Source organism: Papio anubis, chromosome X (genome assembly GCF_008728515.1).
Source record: "Papio anubis isolate 15944 chromosome X, Panubis1.0, whole genome shotgun sequence".
NCBI classification, from domain to species: domain Eukaryota; kingdom Metazoa; phylum Chordata; class Mammalia; order Primates; family Cercopithecidae; genus Papio; species Papio anubis.
Window position 1 is genome coordinate 81,470,190 of NC_044996.1, and position 20,382 is coordinate 81,490,571.

The window sequence follows — 20,382 nt, forward strand, 5'->3', positions numbered from 1 at the left end:
TTTTATTTGTAACCAATCTGTGTCTTCATATTTAAAAAGTATCTCTTATAGGCAGCATGTAGCTAGACCTGATAATCGATCCCTGACTTCTAATTTGAAGGTTTATTCCATTTACATTTGAGGTGCTCTGGATTTGGCCATTCTATCAGGTGTATAGTGGTATCTCAGTGTGGTTTAATTTTCATTGCTCTAATGCCATGATGTAGAGCATCTTCTCACATGCTTATCTGTGATCTGTGTATTTTCTTTGGTGAGGTATTGGTTAAGGTTTTTGGCCCACTTCTTAATCAGGCTGCTCCCTTTTTTTTGAGACAGGGTCTTGCTCTGTCACCCAGGCTGGAGTGCAGTGGTGCGATGATAGCTCACTGCAGCCTCGACCTCACAGGCTCAAGTAATCCTCCCACCTCAGCCTCCTAAGTGTCTGGGACTACAGGCACAAACCATCATGCTTGGCTAGTTTTTTTAAACTTTTTTTTTTTTTTTTTGTGGAGAGGGGGTCTTACCATGTTGCTCAAGCTGATCTTGAACTCCTGGGCTCAAGGGATCCTCCTACTTTGGCCACCTAAAGTATTGGGATTACAGGTGTGAGCCACTACACCTGGCCTAAAACTGCTCCTTTTCTTATTGTTGGGTTTTAAGAGTTCTTTGCATATTTTGGGTAAAATATACAAAGTCCTTCATCAGATATGTCTTTTGCAAGTATCTTCTCCCAGGTTGTGGCTTGTTTTCTCATTCTCTTGATAAATTATTTTTTAAGTGGTTGCTCTAGGAAATACAATGTTCATCTTTAACTTTCCAGCCTACTTAGAGTTAAAATTATGTGATGGGGGGCCTCAAGGATGGTGCCCAACAATCCCAGCCTCTTGGTATTCATGCTCTTATGGAGTCCCCTCTCATACTGTTTGTCAGGGTTGGCCTATATGACCAATAGAATAGGGCAGAAGTCATATTCCAACATTAGATTACAAAAGATGTTGAGCCTTTTGATTTGGGTCATTCTCAGATCATTCACTTTGGGGAATGAAAGCTGTTATGTTGTGAGCAATGCTATGTGAGCCTCCTGTCCTCAGCTACATTGATGAGCTTGGCAGCAAATTCTCTAGTCCCATCCAAGCTTCCAGAAGACTGCAGCCCCAGCTGACAGCTTGACTGCAACCTCATGAATGTTTCTGAGCTAGGACCACCCAGTTGCTTCTGAATTCCTCACCCTCAGAAACTATGTGATACAATGAATGCTGATTATTTTAAGCTGCTAAGTTTTAGAGTAATTTGTGTACATGTATCAGTTCACATAAAACAGAAGAATCTCACAAACAAAATAGTTCCATTTACCCTGTCCTTTTTGCAATGGCTGTCATATATACTACACCTCATATATTATAAACCTCACAAGACAGTACTGTAATTTTTGCTTTGAGAAGTCACGTATAGTTTTTTAAAACTGGGTTGAGGGAGATAGTCCTTTGTATTTACCCACATAATTACCATTTCTGATGCTCTTCACTACTTGAATATTTACATTTCTATATGAATAGATACCATTCCCCTCAGCCTGAGGAATTTTCTTCAGCATTTCTCTAATGTCAATTTTCTGGTGAAGAATTCTTGTAGCTCTCATTTATCTGAAAATGTCTTAATTTCATCTTCATTTTATGGATATTTTTCACTGGGTATAAAATTATACATTGACAAGTTCCTCCCCCCACCACTTTGAAGATGTTCCACCATCTCCGGCTCCCACAGTTTTTAATGGAAATTCAGCAATAATTTATATCCTTGTTCTCCTATTTGTAATGTGTACTTTATCTTTGGATGATTTCAAAATTTCCTCTTTCTCTCTGGTGTTCTGCAGTTTGACTATAATGTGCCTATGTGTGATTTTCTTTGTATTTAAACTGCTTGGGGTTTGCTGACATTTCTGAATCTTGGGAAATCTTTAGCCATCATTTCTTCAAGTTTTTCTGTTCCCTTCTTTCTCCTCTCGTACTGGCATTCCAATTGCACATACATGAGACCTTTGTACATAATTCCGCAGGCTACTGAGATACTGCTTACTTTTACCCATTCTTTTTTTTCAGATTGGATAATTTCTATTGATCTTCAAGTTAACTGACACGCTCTTCTGTCAGCAACAGTCTGGTATTAAGCTCATCCAGTGACTTTACATTTTCAGATATTGTATTTTTCCATTCCAGAATTATGTGTATGGTTTCTATTTCTCTGCTGAGATTTCTTATCTCTTCATTAATTACAAACATCTTTTGCTCTCTGCCCTTGAGGATAAAAATAATAGCTGTTTTAAAGTCCCTGTCCGCTAATTCCAACATCTGAGTTATCTTGGGGTTGGTATCCATTGATTGCCTTTCCTTTTGAGTTATGAGTCACATTTTCCTGTTTGTTTTTTTCATGTCTAATAGCTTAGAATTGAATTCTGGACGTGATAAATGATATATTGTAGAGATTTTGAATTATGTTTCATTCCTCTAAAGAGTACTGATTTTTCATTTTAGCAGGCAATTAACTTGTCTAAAACCAAAATGCCAAATTCTACCTCCCTTGCATTGGGCAACAGCTGAATTCTCCATTCAGTTATTTTAGCCTTAGTTGAGGTGCTTAGAGTCCATTCTGTGCATGCATAGTCAGCCAGAGATTTCAGTAGGGTCTGTACACAGAAAAAGGGCATCTTCTCTGTGGTTCTCTCTTTTCTGGGATATCTTCCTTCATTTTTCAGTTGCTAGTCACTGTGACCTCAGTTCTCTCATTCCTCAAACAGTACTACTGCAAGTTCCTAACTAAGTTTGAGTTATCCCACATCATAGTAACTGCAGTTTGCCCACAGGTGAAAAGCTAATCCTTTCAAATTACCACTCTTCTCTTTTTGGTGCTGTAGTAGAAACAGAACTGAATCTGGGAATTTGAAGGTCTGATTTTAAATCCTAGTCAGGCCACTTTAAGTCAGTTCTCAGTGACTACTTCCTCATTTTATTTGTTTGAGACAGGGTCTCACTCTGTCACCAAGGCTGGAGTGCAATGGCATGATCTTGGCTCACTACAACCTCTGCCTCCTGGGCTCATGTGATCCTCCCACCTCAGCCACCCGAGTAGATGGGACTACAGATACATGCCACTACGCTCGGTTGGTTTTTGTATTTTTGGTAGAGATGGGGTTTCGCCATATTGCTCAGGCTGGTCTTGAACTCTTGGGCTCAAGCAATCCGCCTGCCTCAGCCTCCCAAAGTGTTGGGACTAAAGGTGTGAGCCACTGCGCCCAGCGCATCTTATTTATTTTTATTTTTTTTTCTTTTCGTTTTCACCTATTTGTCCCAGAGCACTTTCTCATCTTAAAATGAGAAGAAGAATGTCTGCTTCATGAAGTTTTAAGAGGATCAAATGAAGCTGAGCGTGGTGACTGATGCCTATAATCCCAGTGCTTTGGGAGGCTGAGGCAGGAGGATTGCCTGAGCCCAGGAGTTTGAGACTAGCCTGGAAAACACAGTGAGACCCTGTCTCTATTTTTCCTTTTTAAAAAAGGATCAAATGGGTTAATATATGAGATAAGGAAACTGAAGCTCAGAGGGACTAGGATATTCCATCTATTAAGTGACAGGAGGGTCAGACACAGTGGCTCATGCCTGTAATCCCAGCACTTTGGGAGGCCGAGGCGGGTAGATCACCTGAGGTTAGGAGATCAAGACCAGCCTGACAACATGGTGAAACCCCATCTCTACTAAAAATACAAAAAGTAGCCAGGCATGGTGGCAGGTGCCTGTAATCCCAGCTACTCGGGAGGCTCAGGCAGGAGAATTGCTTGAACCCAGGAGGCGGAGGTTGCAGTGAGCCAAGATCACGCCATTGCAGTCCAGCCTGGGGGACAAGAGTGAGACTTCGTCTCAAAAAAATGTGACAGGAGTCAGACTGTTCATCCCAGGTCTGTCCATACTTTTTCTGTTATGCCCTATTGCTTCCACCTTTTTGATGGCCACCCTCTCCATCTTGCCCTTCCAAAGACAATTCCAAGTACCCATTATGACCCAATTACTAAGTTGGGCATTAAAGGTACAGTAAGCCAAAGTCCCTGCCCTCAAGGAGTTCCAAGTATCATTTCCTCCTTGTAAGTGCTGACTCTCCTTCAGCTTACACCTGTTTTGGTGACCTTCCAGTACCTTCAGGTAGTTGTTTTTAAAAATATTTTGTTCAGTTTGTAATTGTTATCCTGTATGAAGGGCTGGCCTGATACAACCTACTCTGCCATTACCAGATGTGGAACTGCTATCCATAGACTGAGTTTTCTACACAGCTTGCTCTGTTTTTATGTCATGACATTTGGAGAGATTTACAAACTATGCTACCACTGTCCCCATCCTCCCATAATCATTTGCTATCTAATAATAAACATAATACTGCCTAGAATCTTTCTATTACTCAGAATCTTTGTCCCCACTATTTCTGCTCCTAAAGGGCAACTATACTTGGTGAGAACTTAATTGCCAGGGAGTAAAAGACCAGTGGTACAACTATTTCCCTCCTACCCCGTCATACCTGGTGTTGCCTTGGCTATTCCCTGATCCGGTAATGCTCCATATTTCCGATGTTGCTCATACCAGTCACTCACCGTCATAGTTGCCAGACTTGGATAACCAGCTCCAAATACTCTGCAAAAATTACACTGCATTTAGAAAATGAAAAAAAAAAAAATACTACTAAAAAGTCTCTTTAACAACAAAGTCTGTGTCCATTTCAGCCTTGTTCCCTACCCAGTCAACTTCTGAGGAGTTGTGCAAACTCACGGGAGGATATGTAAAAAGAGGCATCCAGAAAGGGGCATTAAAGTCCAGAGCTTTCATGAGAAGATAAATAGCCCAGGATCATCTCCCATTAAGCAATCCCAGAGGCCAATACTCCACAAAGCAGTGAAGACACCGTGGAATGGGTATTCACAGTTGGTGACTCTGAAAGGTACAGAAAACAAGGAGACTCTCATGCCACCCTAGGGAAAAGTATCTCAAGAACTCAGAATTAAATCATAGGGAGGCAAATATGTCCTTTTGAGAATTGTAGCTGAAGGCAGGAAGAGTGCGAATAATGTTTAAAAAACAAAACAAAACAAAACAAAACCTTTAAAGTATACAATTCCCCATTCAATTATTTTCCTTTTTTCTGTTTTATTTGTTTGTTTACATGTGCGCCTTTTTTTTTTTTTTTTTTTTTTTAGATGGAGTCTCACTCTGTCGACCAGGCTGGAGTGTAGTGGGGTGATCTCAGCTCATTGCAGCCTCTACCTCCTGGGTTCATGCGATTCTCCTGCCTCAGCCTCCTGAGTAGCTGGGATTACAGGTGCCCACCAACATGCCTGGCTCATTTTTCTATTTTTAGTAGAGATAGGGCTTTGCCATGTTGGCCAGGCTGGTCTTGAACTCCTGACCTCAGGTGACCCGCCTGCCTCGGCCTCCCAAAGGGCTGGGATTACAGGCGTGAGCCACCATGCCTGGCCCATGTGTGCCTATTTTTAAGCTTGAGTTTGTGAAGGAAGTGTCTGAGGAAGACAGACATGGTGAAAGTTTCGGGAGAGATAATATCCCTTTGATAAAAGAACAACTTCCGTAGGTGAGATCATGACTTTTCTTTTTTTTTGTTTTTTTTGAGACGGAGTTTCACTCTTGTTGCCTAGGCTGGAGGGCAGTGGCATGATCTCGGCTCACTGCAACCTCTGCCTCCCAGGTTCAATCGACTCTCCTGCCTCGGCCTCCCTAGTAGCTGGGATTACAGGCATGTGCCACCACGCCCAGCTAATTTTGTATTTTTAGTAGAGACGGGGTTTCTCCATGTTGGTCAGGCTAGTTTCGAACTCCCGACCTCAGGTGATCCACCCACCTCGGCCTCCCAAAGTGCTAGGATTACAGGCGTGAGACACTGTGCCCGGCCGAGTTCATGACTTTTCAACATCACTCAGTCTGTGGGTCACTCATGAATTGCCACATTGAACCATAAAAGCAGAGGGCTGCAAAGCAAACCCCTTTCTAGTACTACCTACTTGGCTTGGGCCGTGTTCCGAGTGAGAATGAAGGGTTTCACTGGAGGCCTCTCTTGGCGAGATGAGTTAGAAGTTGATGCCTAAAAAGGAAATTAATTATGAGAGGTGAATTTGCCATTTTACTCAACCTACCATATGGGCTCTCAAGTCTTCGGGTGCTTGAAAAGCTCTGGATTCAAAATTCACTTTCTATTTATCAGTCTCTAAGATATAGCAGCAGAACACTAATGGTGGAGGTTCCTTAGCTCTCCTGAGGGGGCCTGAGTACCTTACAAAAAAGACAGAAAGTTCTCCCAGGAATCATATCACTAGAAGTAAAAAAAATTACTTGGCTTTAAAATACCCTGTCCAAAGAAGAAGATTCCAAAGTCCTCTTCCATGTTCCATCTAAATCCCTTGAGGTGAACTTGAAGCCCCTTTCCTCAGCGGGGCCTTCAGTTAAAAAGTTGAATCACTACAACCTTTCTTCTAAAACCTCTTCCAATGTAATTATGCACTTAACTGTCAAGAACTTCTACGGCGCTTTAGAAGTCAATGTTCCTAAATGAAAGGGACAAGGAATAGTTGGTAGTTTCCATATAGAGGTATATAGAAAAGTTTCAAGGAACCTTGGCTTTCTAGGGGCATGCTGAAACAAAGGATGGTTAAAGAAAAGGTGCTCACTTAGTTCTAGCTCGATCACTTTCAGAACCAATTCCAATACCACATGAGAGGACATTAAAACAACATGACAATTACAACCAACAAACAAATGAACAAGAAAAAACAAAAAACCCACACACAAAGAAAGGGACAGGGCAGGACCCAGAAAAGTCCAGCCTTAAAATGCTTGTAAAGCACTCATCTAGACATGCTCAAGGGGCCTTATGACCTTAGAATACTAATTGTTCATTCTTCGATCTCTTAACATGAAGAACTAGGTTGATGTTATCCTGAGGCAAGAGCTCCTGGGCTAATTAGTACAAATCAAATTAGGAAGAGGTTTCTCTGAGGACTTAAATAAATGCCTGTGACTTGCTGATAAATTCAACCCAATTCATGTTGTGTCCTGAACCAAAGAACAAGTGGCAGCAGAGCCTATTCTTTTGAAGTGGCAGCTCCAAAACAGGGTTATGATGTTCAAAGACAGCCAAAGCTGTTACACCAGGTTTCTTTACCAGTTTACTGGACACTCTGTGCATGGAAATGTCCTTGCTGTGCCTCCTACATGGGTAATCTAAAGGTGTGAGAGTGCATCATTGTGGCAAGGTTAAATTCTAATTCCTCCTCCAACCTAAGCATATCCCCCTGGTCTTTTGTTTCAGATTCTTCCTACTCTTTTCTCCCTCTCCTCCAGTTCTACCTTTCTTCTCCATTCCTATCCTCTTTCTCTCTTCCCCTTTATTATAGTCAGCACAATTTTTTTTTTTTTTTTGAGATGGAGTCTCATTCTGTCACCCAGGCTGGAGTGCAGTGGCATGATCTCAGCTCACTGCAACCTCTGCCTCCCAGGTTCAAGCAATTCTCCTGCCTCAGCTTCCTGAGTAGCTGGAATCACAGACACGCACCACCATACCCGGCTAATTTTTGTATTTTTAGTAGAGAGGGGGTTTTGCCATATTGGCCAGGCTGGTCTCAAACTCCAGGCCTCAAGTGATCTGCCCGCCTTGGCATTCCAAAGTGCTGGGATTACAGGCATGAGCCACCATAGTGGCCAGTTAGCACAGATTTTAAAAGGTTTAACTCCCTATGCCTTCCTTCAGCAGCCACAGCTTTCCACAACCAAAACCAATTTTTATTTCAGAGACTTTTCTGTCCCCCATGGTATACCACAACATTACAAATGACTACAAGTGTGTTACAGATTAAAAAGCACTGGGGAGCACATTAAATTAAAGAGAAAGTTACTCTCGTGACCCTTTGGCCTTTCTATACTCATCTCGATAAAAACAGTGATTTTATGGAGACTTAACAGGATCTTAATTTGATCTCCTGTAGAATACTCAAATCTCTGGCAGTAGCTTTCTTTGGCCAGGCTTACCTCTCTTGAAGAGTCTCTTTCTCTCAGGATCTTTATTTCCTGGTCAATGCTCTCAATCTCTTCTAAGCTGATATCAATCCACCTCTGAAGGTGAAGATGATAATATTCACGAACACGCTCATCATCTGCTTGACCACTTTCCACAGCAGATTTCATTGCAGACAACCTATGCTCCAACTCCTTCTTCTGCTTGTATCTGTTCCACAGAAAAGCATTACCCATGAACTTACAAATAAAGAGGTATTCCTTCAAAAGAAGGCCTCAATAAGATTTCATCTTTGCAAATGACCGGGTAGTAAGCACGCCAATTTCCACTTTGGCAGGAATATAGATTCTATACCCCAGAGTTTGCCACCAGGCAGTTCCCTCAGATGACAAGGACCCAGCAGGGGCTGAGGAGTACATTCTGAAGCCAGAAAAATACAGAAGTAACCGGATCTCAGCAACTCTTTTAGGGATGATGAGTACCTTAGTCATTTGATTATACTGACCTTTACTAGGGTGGGTGCTTAGAATCGCAACATAGTGCTTCCTATGATGCTTCCATTTTGAGAATTACACCTTCAAAGAATCGTAGAATCTTAGAGGTCATTTACCTGCCACTGATGCAGGAATGCCTTGTGAAACAGCCTAAAAAATGGTCAACTCTTTTTTTCTTCTGGGCAAAATGTTCCCAGCTCTTCTGGCTTATCTTTATATCATCTGAAGACTCGTAACCACCCTGGCTACCTTTCTTTTTCAGGATGCATTCTAGTATGTCATCTGACAAATATCTACTGAGTACCTATTGCGTGACAGGCACCATTCTCAGTGCTGGAGACACAGCAGTGTATGAAAGAAAAGTCCTTGGTCTCATGAAGCATTCATTCTAGTGGAGTAGACAAAAAGAAATAGATGAGTTAGGTTGTGATAAGTGCTATGAAAGAGCAAAAAGTAAGGTCAAGTGCATACGGTGATGGTGGAAAAGTAGTGGTGCTATTAGATACAAGGTAGTCAGAAGAGACCTCTCTGAAAAGGTGACAGTGAACAAAGGCTTCAGGAAAGTAACTATGCCAATATCTGGAAGACTATGCTAAGGAAGACGAGCAAATACAAGGGCCATGAGGTGGGAAGTGTGCCTGGCCTGACACGGCTGAGAAATATCAAGGTGGCCAGTGTGGCTGAGGTCAAGAGGAGTGATAGAAAATGAAGTCAGACATAGCCAGGGCCATAATGTGTAGAACCTGGTAGGTCGCAATAACCAAAATATCAAATATCATGATATTTTGAATGGGAAAGCCACTGGAGGCTTTTGAATACATGACATGAATAGAGTGACATTAAAAGACTTTTTAAAATATGGGCCACTCTGGCTGTTGTGTGGAGTACAGGCTGTGGGAGCTATGAGGCAAGGATATAAGCAGGCAAAGCAATTAAAAGGATACTGCCACAATCCAAGTGAGAGATGGTGACCTGAAACAGGAAGGTAGTGATGGAGATAGTGGGATGCGGGTATATTTAAAATATAAAATAGATAGGATATGTTGATTTATTGGATGTAAGAGCCTGAAGGAAAGAGAGAAGTCAAGGAAAAACATCAAGATTTCCAAGAGACGTATCTTGAAATATCTCTGCTTGAAATCCCACTTTAGACTCTCCAGAATCAGATGTTCCTCTGTAGGTCTTCACCCAAATCAGGGTGTCTTAAGCTGAAGTCCACAGAGAGTTCAGTGTGGTGGGGGTGGTCCTTGAACTCCCTCAAATTTTATACAGAACTCTACCTATATGCTTTCTCTTTCTTTGGCTGAGAAATTTGTATAGATTTTATCAAATTATCAAAGGGGCAAGGGGTCCATGACCCATGAAAAGTCAAGAACCGGCCGGGCGCAGTGGCTCGGCCCTGTAATCTCAGGACTCTGGGAGGCTGAGGGGGGTGCATCATGAGGTCAGGAGATCGAGGCCACCCTGGCCAACATGGTGAAACCTCATCTCTACTAAAAACACAAAAATTAGCTGGGCGTGGTGGCGTGCGCCTGTAATTCCAGCTACTTGGGAGGCTGAGGCAGGAAAACTGCTTGAACTAGGGAGTGGGAGGTTGCAGTGAGCCGAGATCGTGTCATTGCACTCCAGCCTGACGCCAGAGTGAGACTTCATCTCAAAAAAAGAAAAAAAAAGTCAAGAACCACTGTTCTGAAAAGGCTATTTAAAAAAATTTTAGGCTCTTCTGTTCCTTTTACTTAACAATTGAACATTTACTATAATGTTACAAATAACTGACACATCATCATCCTAGGAAGCTTTTTGAGTAAAACACTACAAAGAAATACAATTCCTAGTTCATGAATGCTATCAGAGATACCGCTTGAGAATGTTTAACTCCAGTCTCACTCCTATCCCCAACCCTCTTTCCTGGATGTACCTAAGTCACAGGAAAAAAATAACATATGAGGACCTTAGGATGATACAATTCAGGGTAAATTCGGGGTTAGTCTAGTAGTCCTCTGAATAAGGTTCTTTTGTTTCTGTTCCCATTCTCTGCATGCTTAAGGCCTAACTACTGTACTCTGCTGCTCCTTCCTTTTCTTCTATTTCCTAGCTTCTATGACTTTGCTCATCATCTTTTTTTTTTTGAGACAGAGTCTTGCTCTGTCACCCAGGCTGGAGTGCAGCGGCGCAATTTTGGCTCACTGCAATCTCCACCTCCCGGGTTCAAGTGATTCTCCTGCCTCAGCCTCCCAAGTAGCTGGGATTATAGGTGTGCACCACCACACCCAGCTAATTTTTGTATTTTTAGTAGAGACAGGGTTTTGCCGTGTTGGCCAGGCTGGTCTCAAACTCCTGACGTCAGGTCATCTGCCTGCCTTAGCCTCTCAAAGTGTATTTCAGGTGTGAGCCACTGCACCCAGCCTGCTCGTCATCTTTTAAACTTCTAACTCAACACTTGTTCATTTGGGCCAGTGTTTTTTAAACAATTTTGTCTTAGTAAAAGAACCTTTTCTTCTAATGAGAGATGCCATGGAACTCCCATAAGTAATAAGTAAAATTTACCTTGGTTAAATCAGGAGGGCTGCCAACACTTCCCCCCACCCTGAGGCACTGCAGTGAAATTTTGGGGCTCCAAGGACCAGATGGAAAACCAGTCTTAGACCTTCATCACCGTTAGATTCCCCATGGTGGGCCATTACATGGAAATACTCCCTATTGCCCTACAATCCCCTATCCTTGTAACCCTTCTGACCCTGGGCAACTTCCATTCCCTTTCTCTGTTCCCAAGCTGTTGAAGAGAGTTAAGGAATTAGAAACCTGTATCAAATGGTTCAACTACAAACCATTATTGTCAAACTTTGGCTGAGCGGTCACCCTTGCTCATCCATCCTTTTGTTCATCTTTTGTGAAGACTATTATCACCATCACACTCACCAGATGGCCAGCCAATGTAGAATTCAATTTCCCTCTTCACCATAAAATCTCTGTTAACTGGCCGGGTGCGGTGGCTCACACCTGTAATCCCAGCACTTTGGGAGGCTGAGGCAGGCGGCTCGCCTGAGGTCAGGAGTTTGAGACTGGCCTGACCAACATGGAAAAACCCCGTCTCTACTAAAAGTACAAAATTAACTGGGCAGGGAGGTACATGCCTGTAATCCCAGCTACTCGGGAGGCTGAGGCAGAATTGCTTGAACCCGGGAGGTGGAGGTTGCAGTGAGCCGAGATCACGCCATTGCACTCCAGCTTGGGCGACAGAGCAAAACTCTGCCTCAAAAAAAAAAAAAAAAAAAAAAATTTATAACTTCTCTCTTCCTCTTTTACTCTTGTCTTTAAGGAGCTAATTCTGTCTCTACCAAGGCATTTCCAAGGTAATGTCTTTGTTTTTTTTTTTGTTTTGCTTTGGTCCCGCTTGGTTGCCCAGGCTGGAGTGCAGTGGTGTGATGACAGCTCATTTTGGCCTCGAGCTCCTGGGCTCAAGCGATTCTCTCACCTCAGCCTCCCGAGTAGCTAAGACAGGCGCACACCACCATGCCCAGCTAATTTTTAATTTTTTTGTAGTGAGACGGGGTCTCACTACATTGCCCAGGCTGATCTCAAACTCCTGCCTCAAATGATCCTCCTGCCTCAGCCTCCCAAAGTGCTGCGATTAAATGCACAAGCCACTATGCCAGATCAAAGGTAATGTCTTTACCACTCCACTTTTGTTATCAATCTAGTACCCCACACACATTCTTCCAGGCCTCACTCTATTTATTGATCATCCTCCTTGTCATTAGCAGCTAGTTTTCACTCTACTGGTGCCTTTCCCCTGTCTTAGAAACACTTTCCCTCAACTCATTTTTCTACCCTTTTAAATGATCGCTCTTCTCTTTATTTTTGAGACAGGGTCTCTACTGTCACCCAGGCTGGAGTACAGTGCTATGATCACAGCTTACTGCAGCCCCAATCTCTCAGGCTCAAGTCATCCTCCAACCTCAGTCTCCTGAGTGGCTGGGACTACAGGCGTGTACCACCACCCAGCTAATTTTTGTATTTCTTGTAGAGACAGGGTTTTGCCATGTTGCCCAGGCTGGTCTTGAACTCCTAGACTCAAACAATCTGCCCGCCTTGGCCTCCCAAAGTGTTGGGATTACAGGAATGAGCCACCACACCTGGCCTACTCTTCTCTTTTCCATGCTACAGTGGGAATGTTACTGAACTGGGAATTTGAACACCTGAGTTTAAATCCTAACCTAGCCACTTACTAGCTATGTAACTTTGGGCAATTCAATTCTCAGAGTGCTCGCCCCCCCCGCTTTTTTTTAATCTCTAAAATGGGGACAAGAATGTCTATTTCATGGGGTTGTTACGAGGATCACATGGAAAAACACAAATCAAAGTGCTTTGTAAGCAGCAATACACTGTTAGCTGATAAAGAAATTGAGGCTAGGGGGGTTGCTAAATGATGCCACATCTATTAAGTGGTAGAAACTGGATTAGTTACCCCAGGTCTGACTCCTAAGTCTAGGCTTTTTCTGCTACGGCATTTTGCTTCCATCTTTTTATGACCACTCTGTCTCTCCCAAAGACACCTCCAAGTACCTACTATGATCCAATTACTGGGTTGGGCACCAAGGGATGCAATTATATACAATGATATAATTAGGATACTGAGATACAATTAGTCAAGGTCTCTCACCTTGAGGAGTTTCAAGTCTAGAGACTGACAGAGAGTTATACTGTGATAAGTAACATGAACTAAATGCCATGGTATCTGAGAGGGAAGATAATTAGGGAAAGGCTTCAAAGAGGACATAACATTTGCTTTCTCTTTTCCAGGCTCCTGTAACTACCTGTACCTTACTGAGTTTCTTTTTTGAGACGGGGTCTTGCTCTGTTGCCCAGGCTAGAGTGCAGTGGCGCAATCTCGGCTCATTGCAACCTCCACCTCCCGGGTTCAAGTGATTCTCCTGCCGCAGCCTCCCGAGTAGCCAGGATTACAGGCACCTGCCATCAGACCAGCTAATTTGTTTTCGTAATTTTAGTACAGACGGGGTTTCACCATCTTGGCCAGGCTGGTCTCGAACTCCTGACCTCGTGATCTACCCACCTCAGTCTCTCAAAGTGCTGGGATTACAGGCGTGAGAGACCGCGCCCGGCTACCTTACTGAGTTTCTGATTGCTCTTTCCTTCCTCTTCCTTCTCCCTTAACTTGCCCCAAAGTTTTATCCTTGAGTTTTTTTCTGTCTACATGTTTTTCCTTGGCAAACTCATCTACACCAACCAAAGCAGAGGCCTCCTAAATCTTTCACATCAGTCACAACACAGTCTCATAAACTTTACTTGCACATTTCAATCTGTCTATGGAAATGACTATCCAGTTGCCACTTTAGGACCTAAATTCAGTAAATCCAAAACTAGACTCATTACTTAGCCAGCGTTCACTTCTCTATTTCTCTCAAAATGATGGAGTTGCTGTTACTCAACCAGACTCATACTCCTCAGATATGGGAAATAGAGGACATACAGAAAGAAACAGGTTTTGAGAGAGAGGACATACCATTCAGGTGTTTTATGTAAGACTGCCTCAATATCTAAAGGCATGGGTTGGGACACTTCCAGAAAGTAAATAAGGATCTGAGTAATTTGTTTTCTAACCATGTAAACTCTTCTTGCAAAAGTAGTATCTCTGACAGCTATAACTTCATTTTTTATCACTCCTTCCTATTTGAAGTACTATCATAACATGCTAACTTGTATTTCTCCCTCTGCCTTTCTATTTCACTATTTTATATACATATCACTTCTTTCTGCAGAGCTGCAACCATACTCCTCTTAGCTTCTGCCAAACCAGATTATTACACGGTCTTTGAACATACTTAAATATACCCTGGCTTTGGGCTTTTGTTCATCTTGTTTCTTCTGCTTGTCAACAATAAGTATTGCTTTACTAACTTCTATATGCCAAGCTCTACGGCAGGCATAACACAGTGAACAAGAAATGGCTTGTGCCCTCATAGAGTATATACTGTAGTAGGGGAGAAAGACAAAACTCAGAAAGACACATGAAATGACTGCACATAAGTGCCAAGAAGGAAACAAACATGAAGCAAAGAGAGAATAATAGTTGTTAACTAGTTAAAGAGACTGATCTGGAAAGGCCTGAGGAGTGATATTCAAGCTGAGACCTAGAGGATGAAGAATTAGCCATATGAAGAGCATTCCATGCAAAGAGAACTGCACACACAGAGATTCTAGAGAGGGACAGAGCTGGGTCTATTCAAAGAACTGAAAGACAGTCATTGTGGCTGGAGTCTAGTGAACGAGGGGAGAATGACACATGGTGAGACTGAAAAGAGGCAGGCAGCAGATCACACAAGGCCTTGGAGCTGATTTATCTATCTAGGGTGAGAAATGTTGGTAGCCTAGACTGAGGTATGATAGTGGAGATGGAGAGAAATAGAAGGATAGAAGATACCTCTTGTAGCTAGAATGGACAGGCCTTTGCTGATAGACTGGATGTGAAAATTCAGAAAAAGGGAGGAATTGAAGCTAAATCCTAGGTTTCTGGTTTAAAAACCTAAGTCAATGGTGGTACACTTACTGAGATGGCTGTGGAGGCACATTTGGGGGTAAAAGCCAAGGGTTCAAAGTATGACATGTCTGTGAAACACCCATGAAGGAAGGGTGTTGCAAGTATGGGACTGAAGGTCAGGAAGAGTCTGGGCTAGTGATATGAATGTGGGAGACATTAGTATAAAGTTAAGTGTTGATATCTGTCAGGCATTTAAGAAAAACATTCAAAGCAGGCAGGCCAAAGAAATGCAAATCAAAACAATAGATACTTTCTGTTTGCCCAATTGGATTATCTTTTTTTTTCTTTTTTCTTTTTCTTTTCTTTTTTTGAGATGGGGTCTCGCTGTTGTCAGACCAGGCTGGAGTGCAATGGTGCGATCTCAGCTTAACCTCCACCTCCTGGGTTCCAACAATTCTCCTTCCTCAGCCTCCCAAGAAGCTGAGATTACAGCCACCCGCCATCACGCCTGGCTAATTTTTGTATTTTTAGTAGAGATGGGGTTCTGCCATGTTGGCCAGGCTGGTCTCGAACTTCTGACCTCAGGTGATCCACCCACCTCGGCCTCCCAAAGTGCTGGGATTACAGGCGTGAGCCACCGCGTCCGGCCACCCAATTGGATTTTCTAAGTATTAACATCCAAGACAAATGCAGTGGAACATATTCTGAAACTCTGTTATCGTGGAAAGCAACACTTTTACCATATGTCAAGAGCCTCAAAATATTCAAACACTTTGACCCAGTCACTGGCTCCAGAAATCCACCCTAAGGAAACAGTGACAGATGCATTTAAAGATGTTTGTTTATAGCATTACTCAGAATAGCAAAAAACCAGTGTCTAAATATCTGATAATAACAGATTAAATAATTATGGTACAACTAGAGCATGGAACATTCAATATCATGGTTTCAAAAAACACGAGGAAATGCTCACGGTATGTTAGGTTAAAAAAACAGGATAGTTACAGCATTCCAAATTTATTAACTTAAATAACTATATATCTGAAAGGAAACACACCAGAAAGTTAACAATGATCATCATGAGTGCTAGGATTGAGGCTTATTAATTTAAAAAATATTCTTCTGTTTTGCAAACTTTCTACAATGAGCACTATTACTTTTACACTCAAGAAAATCTTTTTTTTTTTTTTTGAGACAGGGTCTCACTCTGTCACCTAGGCTGGAATACAATGGTGCGATCACAGCTCACTGCAGCCTCAACCTCCAGGGGCTCAAGTGATCCTCCCAGCTCAGCTCAGCTTCTAGAGTAGCTGGGACTACAGGACTGTGCCATCACACCTAATTTTTTATTTTCATTTTTTGGTAGAGACAGAGTCTTACTTTGTTGCCTAGGCTGTTCTTGAACTCCTGGGCTCAAGTAATCCTCCCGCCTTGGCCTCCCAAAGTGTTGGGATTACAGGCATGAGCCACCATGCTCAGCCTAATTTCTATTTTTAATCATCCTGTAAGACTCGTCTCAAATACCATTTATGTTCTTTTTTTTTTTTTTTTTTTTTGAGACAAAGTCTCATTCCATTACCCAGGCTGGAGTGCAATAGCGCGATCTCGGCTCACTGCAGCCTCTGCCTCCCGGGCTCAGGCGATTCTGCTGCCTCAGCCTCCCGAGTACCTGGGATTACAGGAGTGCATCACCACTCCCGGCTAATTTTTTTTTTTTTGCAGAGACGGGGGTTTCACCATGTTGACCAGACTGGTCTTGAACTCCTGACCTCAAATGATCCACCTGCCTCAGCCTCCCAAAGTGTTGGGATTACAGGCGTGAGCCACCGCGTCTGGTGTCAAATGCCATTATGTTCTGAAACCTTTTCTTCATCCCTCCAACCAGATGTGACCACTCCCTTGTCTTTCTCTTGCAGTTTTTTTTTTTTTTTTTTTGTATAATTATTTGGATACCAAACTCACTGTTTAAACTACCTATTACCTGCTGACAGGCTGCCCCCAACTACTTACAAAGGACAGGATGTTAAATTCCATTTCATATCAGTCTAGCCCATATCCTCAGTCACTCACTATCCCCTAACTTTATTATTCCTCATAGTCCTTACCAGCTGAAATTTCATTATTTACTAGCTTATTGTTTTTCTCTAGCACCAGAATAAAAGCTCCATAGCAGCACTGACTTTATCTGGTTCTCTAACACCTAGAACAGCTCCTGGCACACAGGAAGGAATTAATAAATATTTTTGAATAAATGAATCATCTTCAGCTCTCTAGACCAAGCCTCTCCTCTGAGCTTCAGACTAACAGATACCTCTACTTATCTCCTAGGCACCTTAAACTCAACATGTTTCAATACTAAATTCATACTCTCACCTTCCCCCATCTTCTCTTTTTCCTCTTTCCCCATCGCAATAAATTTCACAGCCATCCACCTAAATCAGAAACATGGACATCTTTCCTTGCTGCTTCCTTCTATCCCACCTTCCACAACCAATTGATCACCAGGTTTCCTGTAGATTCAACCCTCCTAAATATATTCCCCCATCCCTCTACCATTGCAATAGTAAACCCCAGTCACCTTTGTGACTTAACTGGGTCTAATCTTTTCCCTCATTGTTTCCTAACTGCTGTTAGAGTGTACTAGTTAAAATACAAATGTGATCATGCTACTATTTGAAAAGAAACAGCCAGGGCGCAGCAGCTCACACCTGTAATCCCAGCACTTTGGGAGGCCGAGGCGGACCAGCCTGGCCAACATGGCAAAACCCCATCTCTACTAAAAATACAAAAATTAGCCGGGCGTGGTGGCAGGTGCCTGTAATCCCAGCTACTCGAGAGGCTGAGGCAGGAGAATTGCTTGAACCCAGGAAGTGGAGATTGCAGTGAGCCGAGATCACACCACTGCACTCCAGCTTGGGTGACAAGAGCAAAACTCTGTACCAAAAAAAAAAAAGAAAAAAGAAACAGAACTCTTCAGTGGATCTCAGTCACCAACCAGAGTAAGCTCTTTGGCGTGTCCTATCTGATAGCAGCTGACATTTACAGAATACTCACCATGTGCCAGATATTGGGCTGTTTTATGTGCTTTTTCCCATTTGTGCTTATTAACCCTGAGGTAGGTACACATGCGTCTCAACTTAGAACGGGGCTACATCCCAATAAATCCATCATAAATTGAAAATATGGGAAGTTGAAAACGCATTTAATACAGCTTATTGAACATCATAGCTTAGCCTAGTTTACCTTCAACATGTTCGGAACACTTATATTAGCATACAGTTGGGCAAAATCATCTAACACAAGGCCTATTTTATAATAAAGTGTTGAATAACTCATGTAATTTATTGATGTTCCCCTGAATGTGTATTGCTTCTGCACCAATATAAAGTCAAAAAATTCTAAGACAAGCCATCGCAAATCGGGGACCACCTGTACCATTATTATTTAGATTTCACATATGAGGAAAGCTGAGGCTCAGTTAGGTTAAATAACTTCCCCAAAGTCCAACAAATTATAAGTAAAGCTGGGTCTCAAACCCAGGTCTCTCACTCTACGACCCATACTCTTAGCCGCAAATAATAACAGTTGACTTTGAGTGTTTACTGTGTCAAACATTGTGCTAACTGCTTTATATATATTTGTCTTTTTTAATCCTCAAAAACCACTTTATAAGGAAGGACCTATTATCTGAATTTTGCAGCTGGGGAAATTCAGGTACTGAAAGATTAAATAATTTGCCAAAAATCAGTGATTAATCACAGCGGTCGAGCTGGGATTCAAACACCTTATCAAGTTCTCAGCAACAAGTTTCTCTTCACGTTCCTCACATCCCAGGCTCTCCTTGATGTGGACCCTACAACATTCTTCAGTATCATTCCTTCCCCCTTACCACCACCCTCTTTGTGTTCTACCATCACCTAATTGCTTATAGCTGTTGTTTTCGTCCTACACATCTCCACCCACTACTGTTTCTTTAATGCCTCTATGGCTTTACTAAGGCTATTACATGCTCTGCTGGCTAATGCCCTCCTCTCCTCTTCCTTTGGATATTCCTATTTACCCTTAAAGAACTCAGCACAGGAGTCACCTCTTCCAGGGAGCTTTCTCCTCTCTCCTGCTCCCTTTGGTTAGGTGACCCTCCCGTCTGCTCTCATAGTACGTTGTACAACCCTCCATAACATCAGTTTATATTGATATTCTGTTTCTATGCCCGTTTTCCTCACCAGATTGTATGCTCCTCCAAGGCACGGACAACTCATACTCACACAAACACCTATATACTTTGTATCCCCAGTGCCTAGCATAGTTCCTAGACAGCATGACCACCCATTAAATGTTGTTTAAAAAACAAACAACAAAAAAACCTAAGAAAGTAAGCAACTTTTCCAAGATCACACGATGAAGCTGTGCCAGGACTAAGATGAGTTCAGGATGTTACACATCTACTCCAGCAGTCTGAACAGAGCTCCTCAATCAGTGGACCATAAAATGGCCTAGCTTTGTCTTCCAGAGACATCTACCCCACTGTACCATGTGAACATTGCTATGATGTGATGTGGAAAAGGTTGGGAGACACTCTGCTAAACTACATTGCTGCTGTTGGCAACCATAAGGTAGTAGGGGTCTGATAGGTAAGTATAATCATCTCAACAAAAGCAGAGGCTTCTTGAAAAACTCAGGAAAGTTTGCTCTCCCCAGGGCCTATGCTCAATAAGAACCAAGAAAGTGACACACACCGTTCTGGCCCCCCACCAACCGCCAAGAAAGCATGCCCCCGAAAAGCACTGCCATTGGGCAGCCCTCATATTATAGCTATTGACCCACCTCTCTATTTTAGCCTGTCTTTGAGATGCCATAGCAACGAGGCTAGGATAAGCCATGGAAGAATTGGCAGTGTGATTTTCAGCTGAGTTGTTCTTGGTTTTGGGCAGCTCAAACTCTGCCACATGATAGCAATGGCACTGAGTTAAGTAGTTCATAAAGTGTTCTCGAGCCCGCTGCAAATGATCTAGACGCTTGCTGGGGTTGACTTGTTTCATGGTGAGGGCTCCTTGAAACGCTGGCACCAACAGGTACTTCAGGTCGGTGGAAGCAATCTCTTCCAAATCTTCATTTCGGCTGGAAGAGCAAAAAGGAGGCAGTGAAGCCTGGCTAGGCATTCAAATTGTGGCCCTTGGCTCCTGGGGGACGGAGTGGGAGGCTGGGCTGGGAGTGGAGCAGAGGGAGGAGGCACGGGTAACAGCGCCCAGTTTCACTCAATGAAAGTGGCTGAGTGCTCACATCCAGTGCCTTGCAATCAGCAGACACTAGGGAGCAGAGTCGTGGGATATCAACCATCTGGGAAGAGAGGTG

At 42.8% G+C, this 20,382-nt stretch overlaps 1 protein-coding gene across 2 annotated transcripts in view; it reads right to left on the reverse strand.

The window, feature by feature from the left end:
* Window positions 1-20,382, reverse strand: part of IGBP1 (immunoglobulin binding protein 1) — a 32,359-nt gene that overhangs the window by 11,143 nt on the left and 834 nt on the right. For both annotated transcript variants that reach the window (XR_002519533.2, XM_031660543.1), the window contains exons 2-5: window positions 19,855-20,148; window positions 8,052-8,247; window positions 6,032-6,111; window positions 4,540-4,652 (exon numbers count right to left, since the gene is read on the reverse strand). Coding sequence is in view for 1 of the 2 variants with exons in the window: in XM_031660543.1 (XP_031516403.1) it covers window positions 4,540-4,652; window positions 6,032-6,111; window positions 8,052-8,247; window positions 19,855-20,148 (683 nt within the window). In the remaining variant the exon portion in view is untranslated. The remainder of the gene's footprint in view (window positions 1-4,539; window positions 4,653-6,031; window positions 6,112-8,051; window positions 8,248-19,854; window positions 20,149-20,382) is intronic.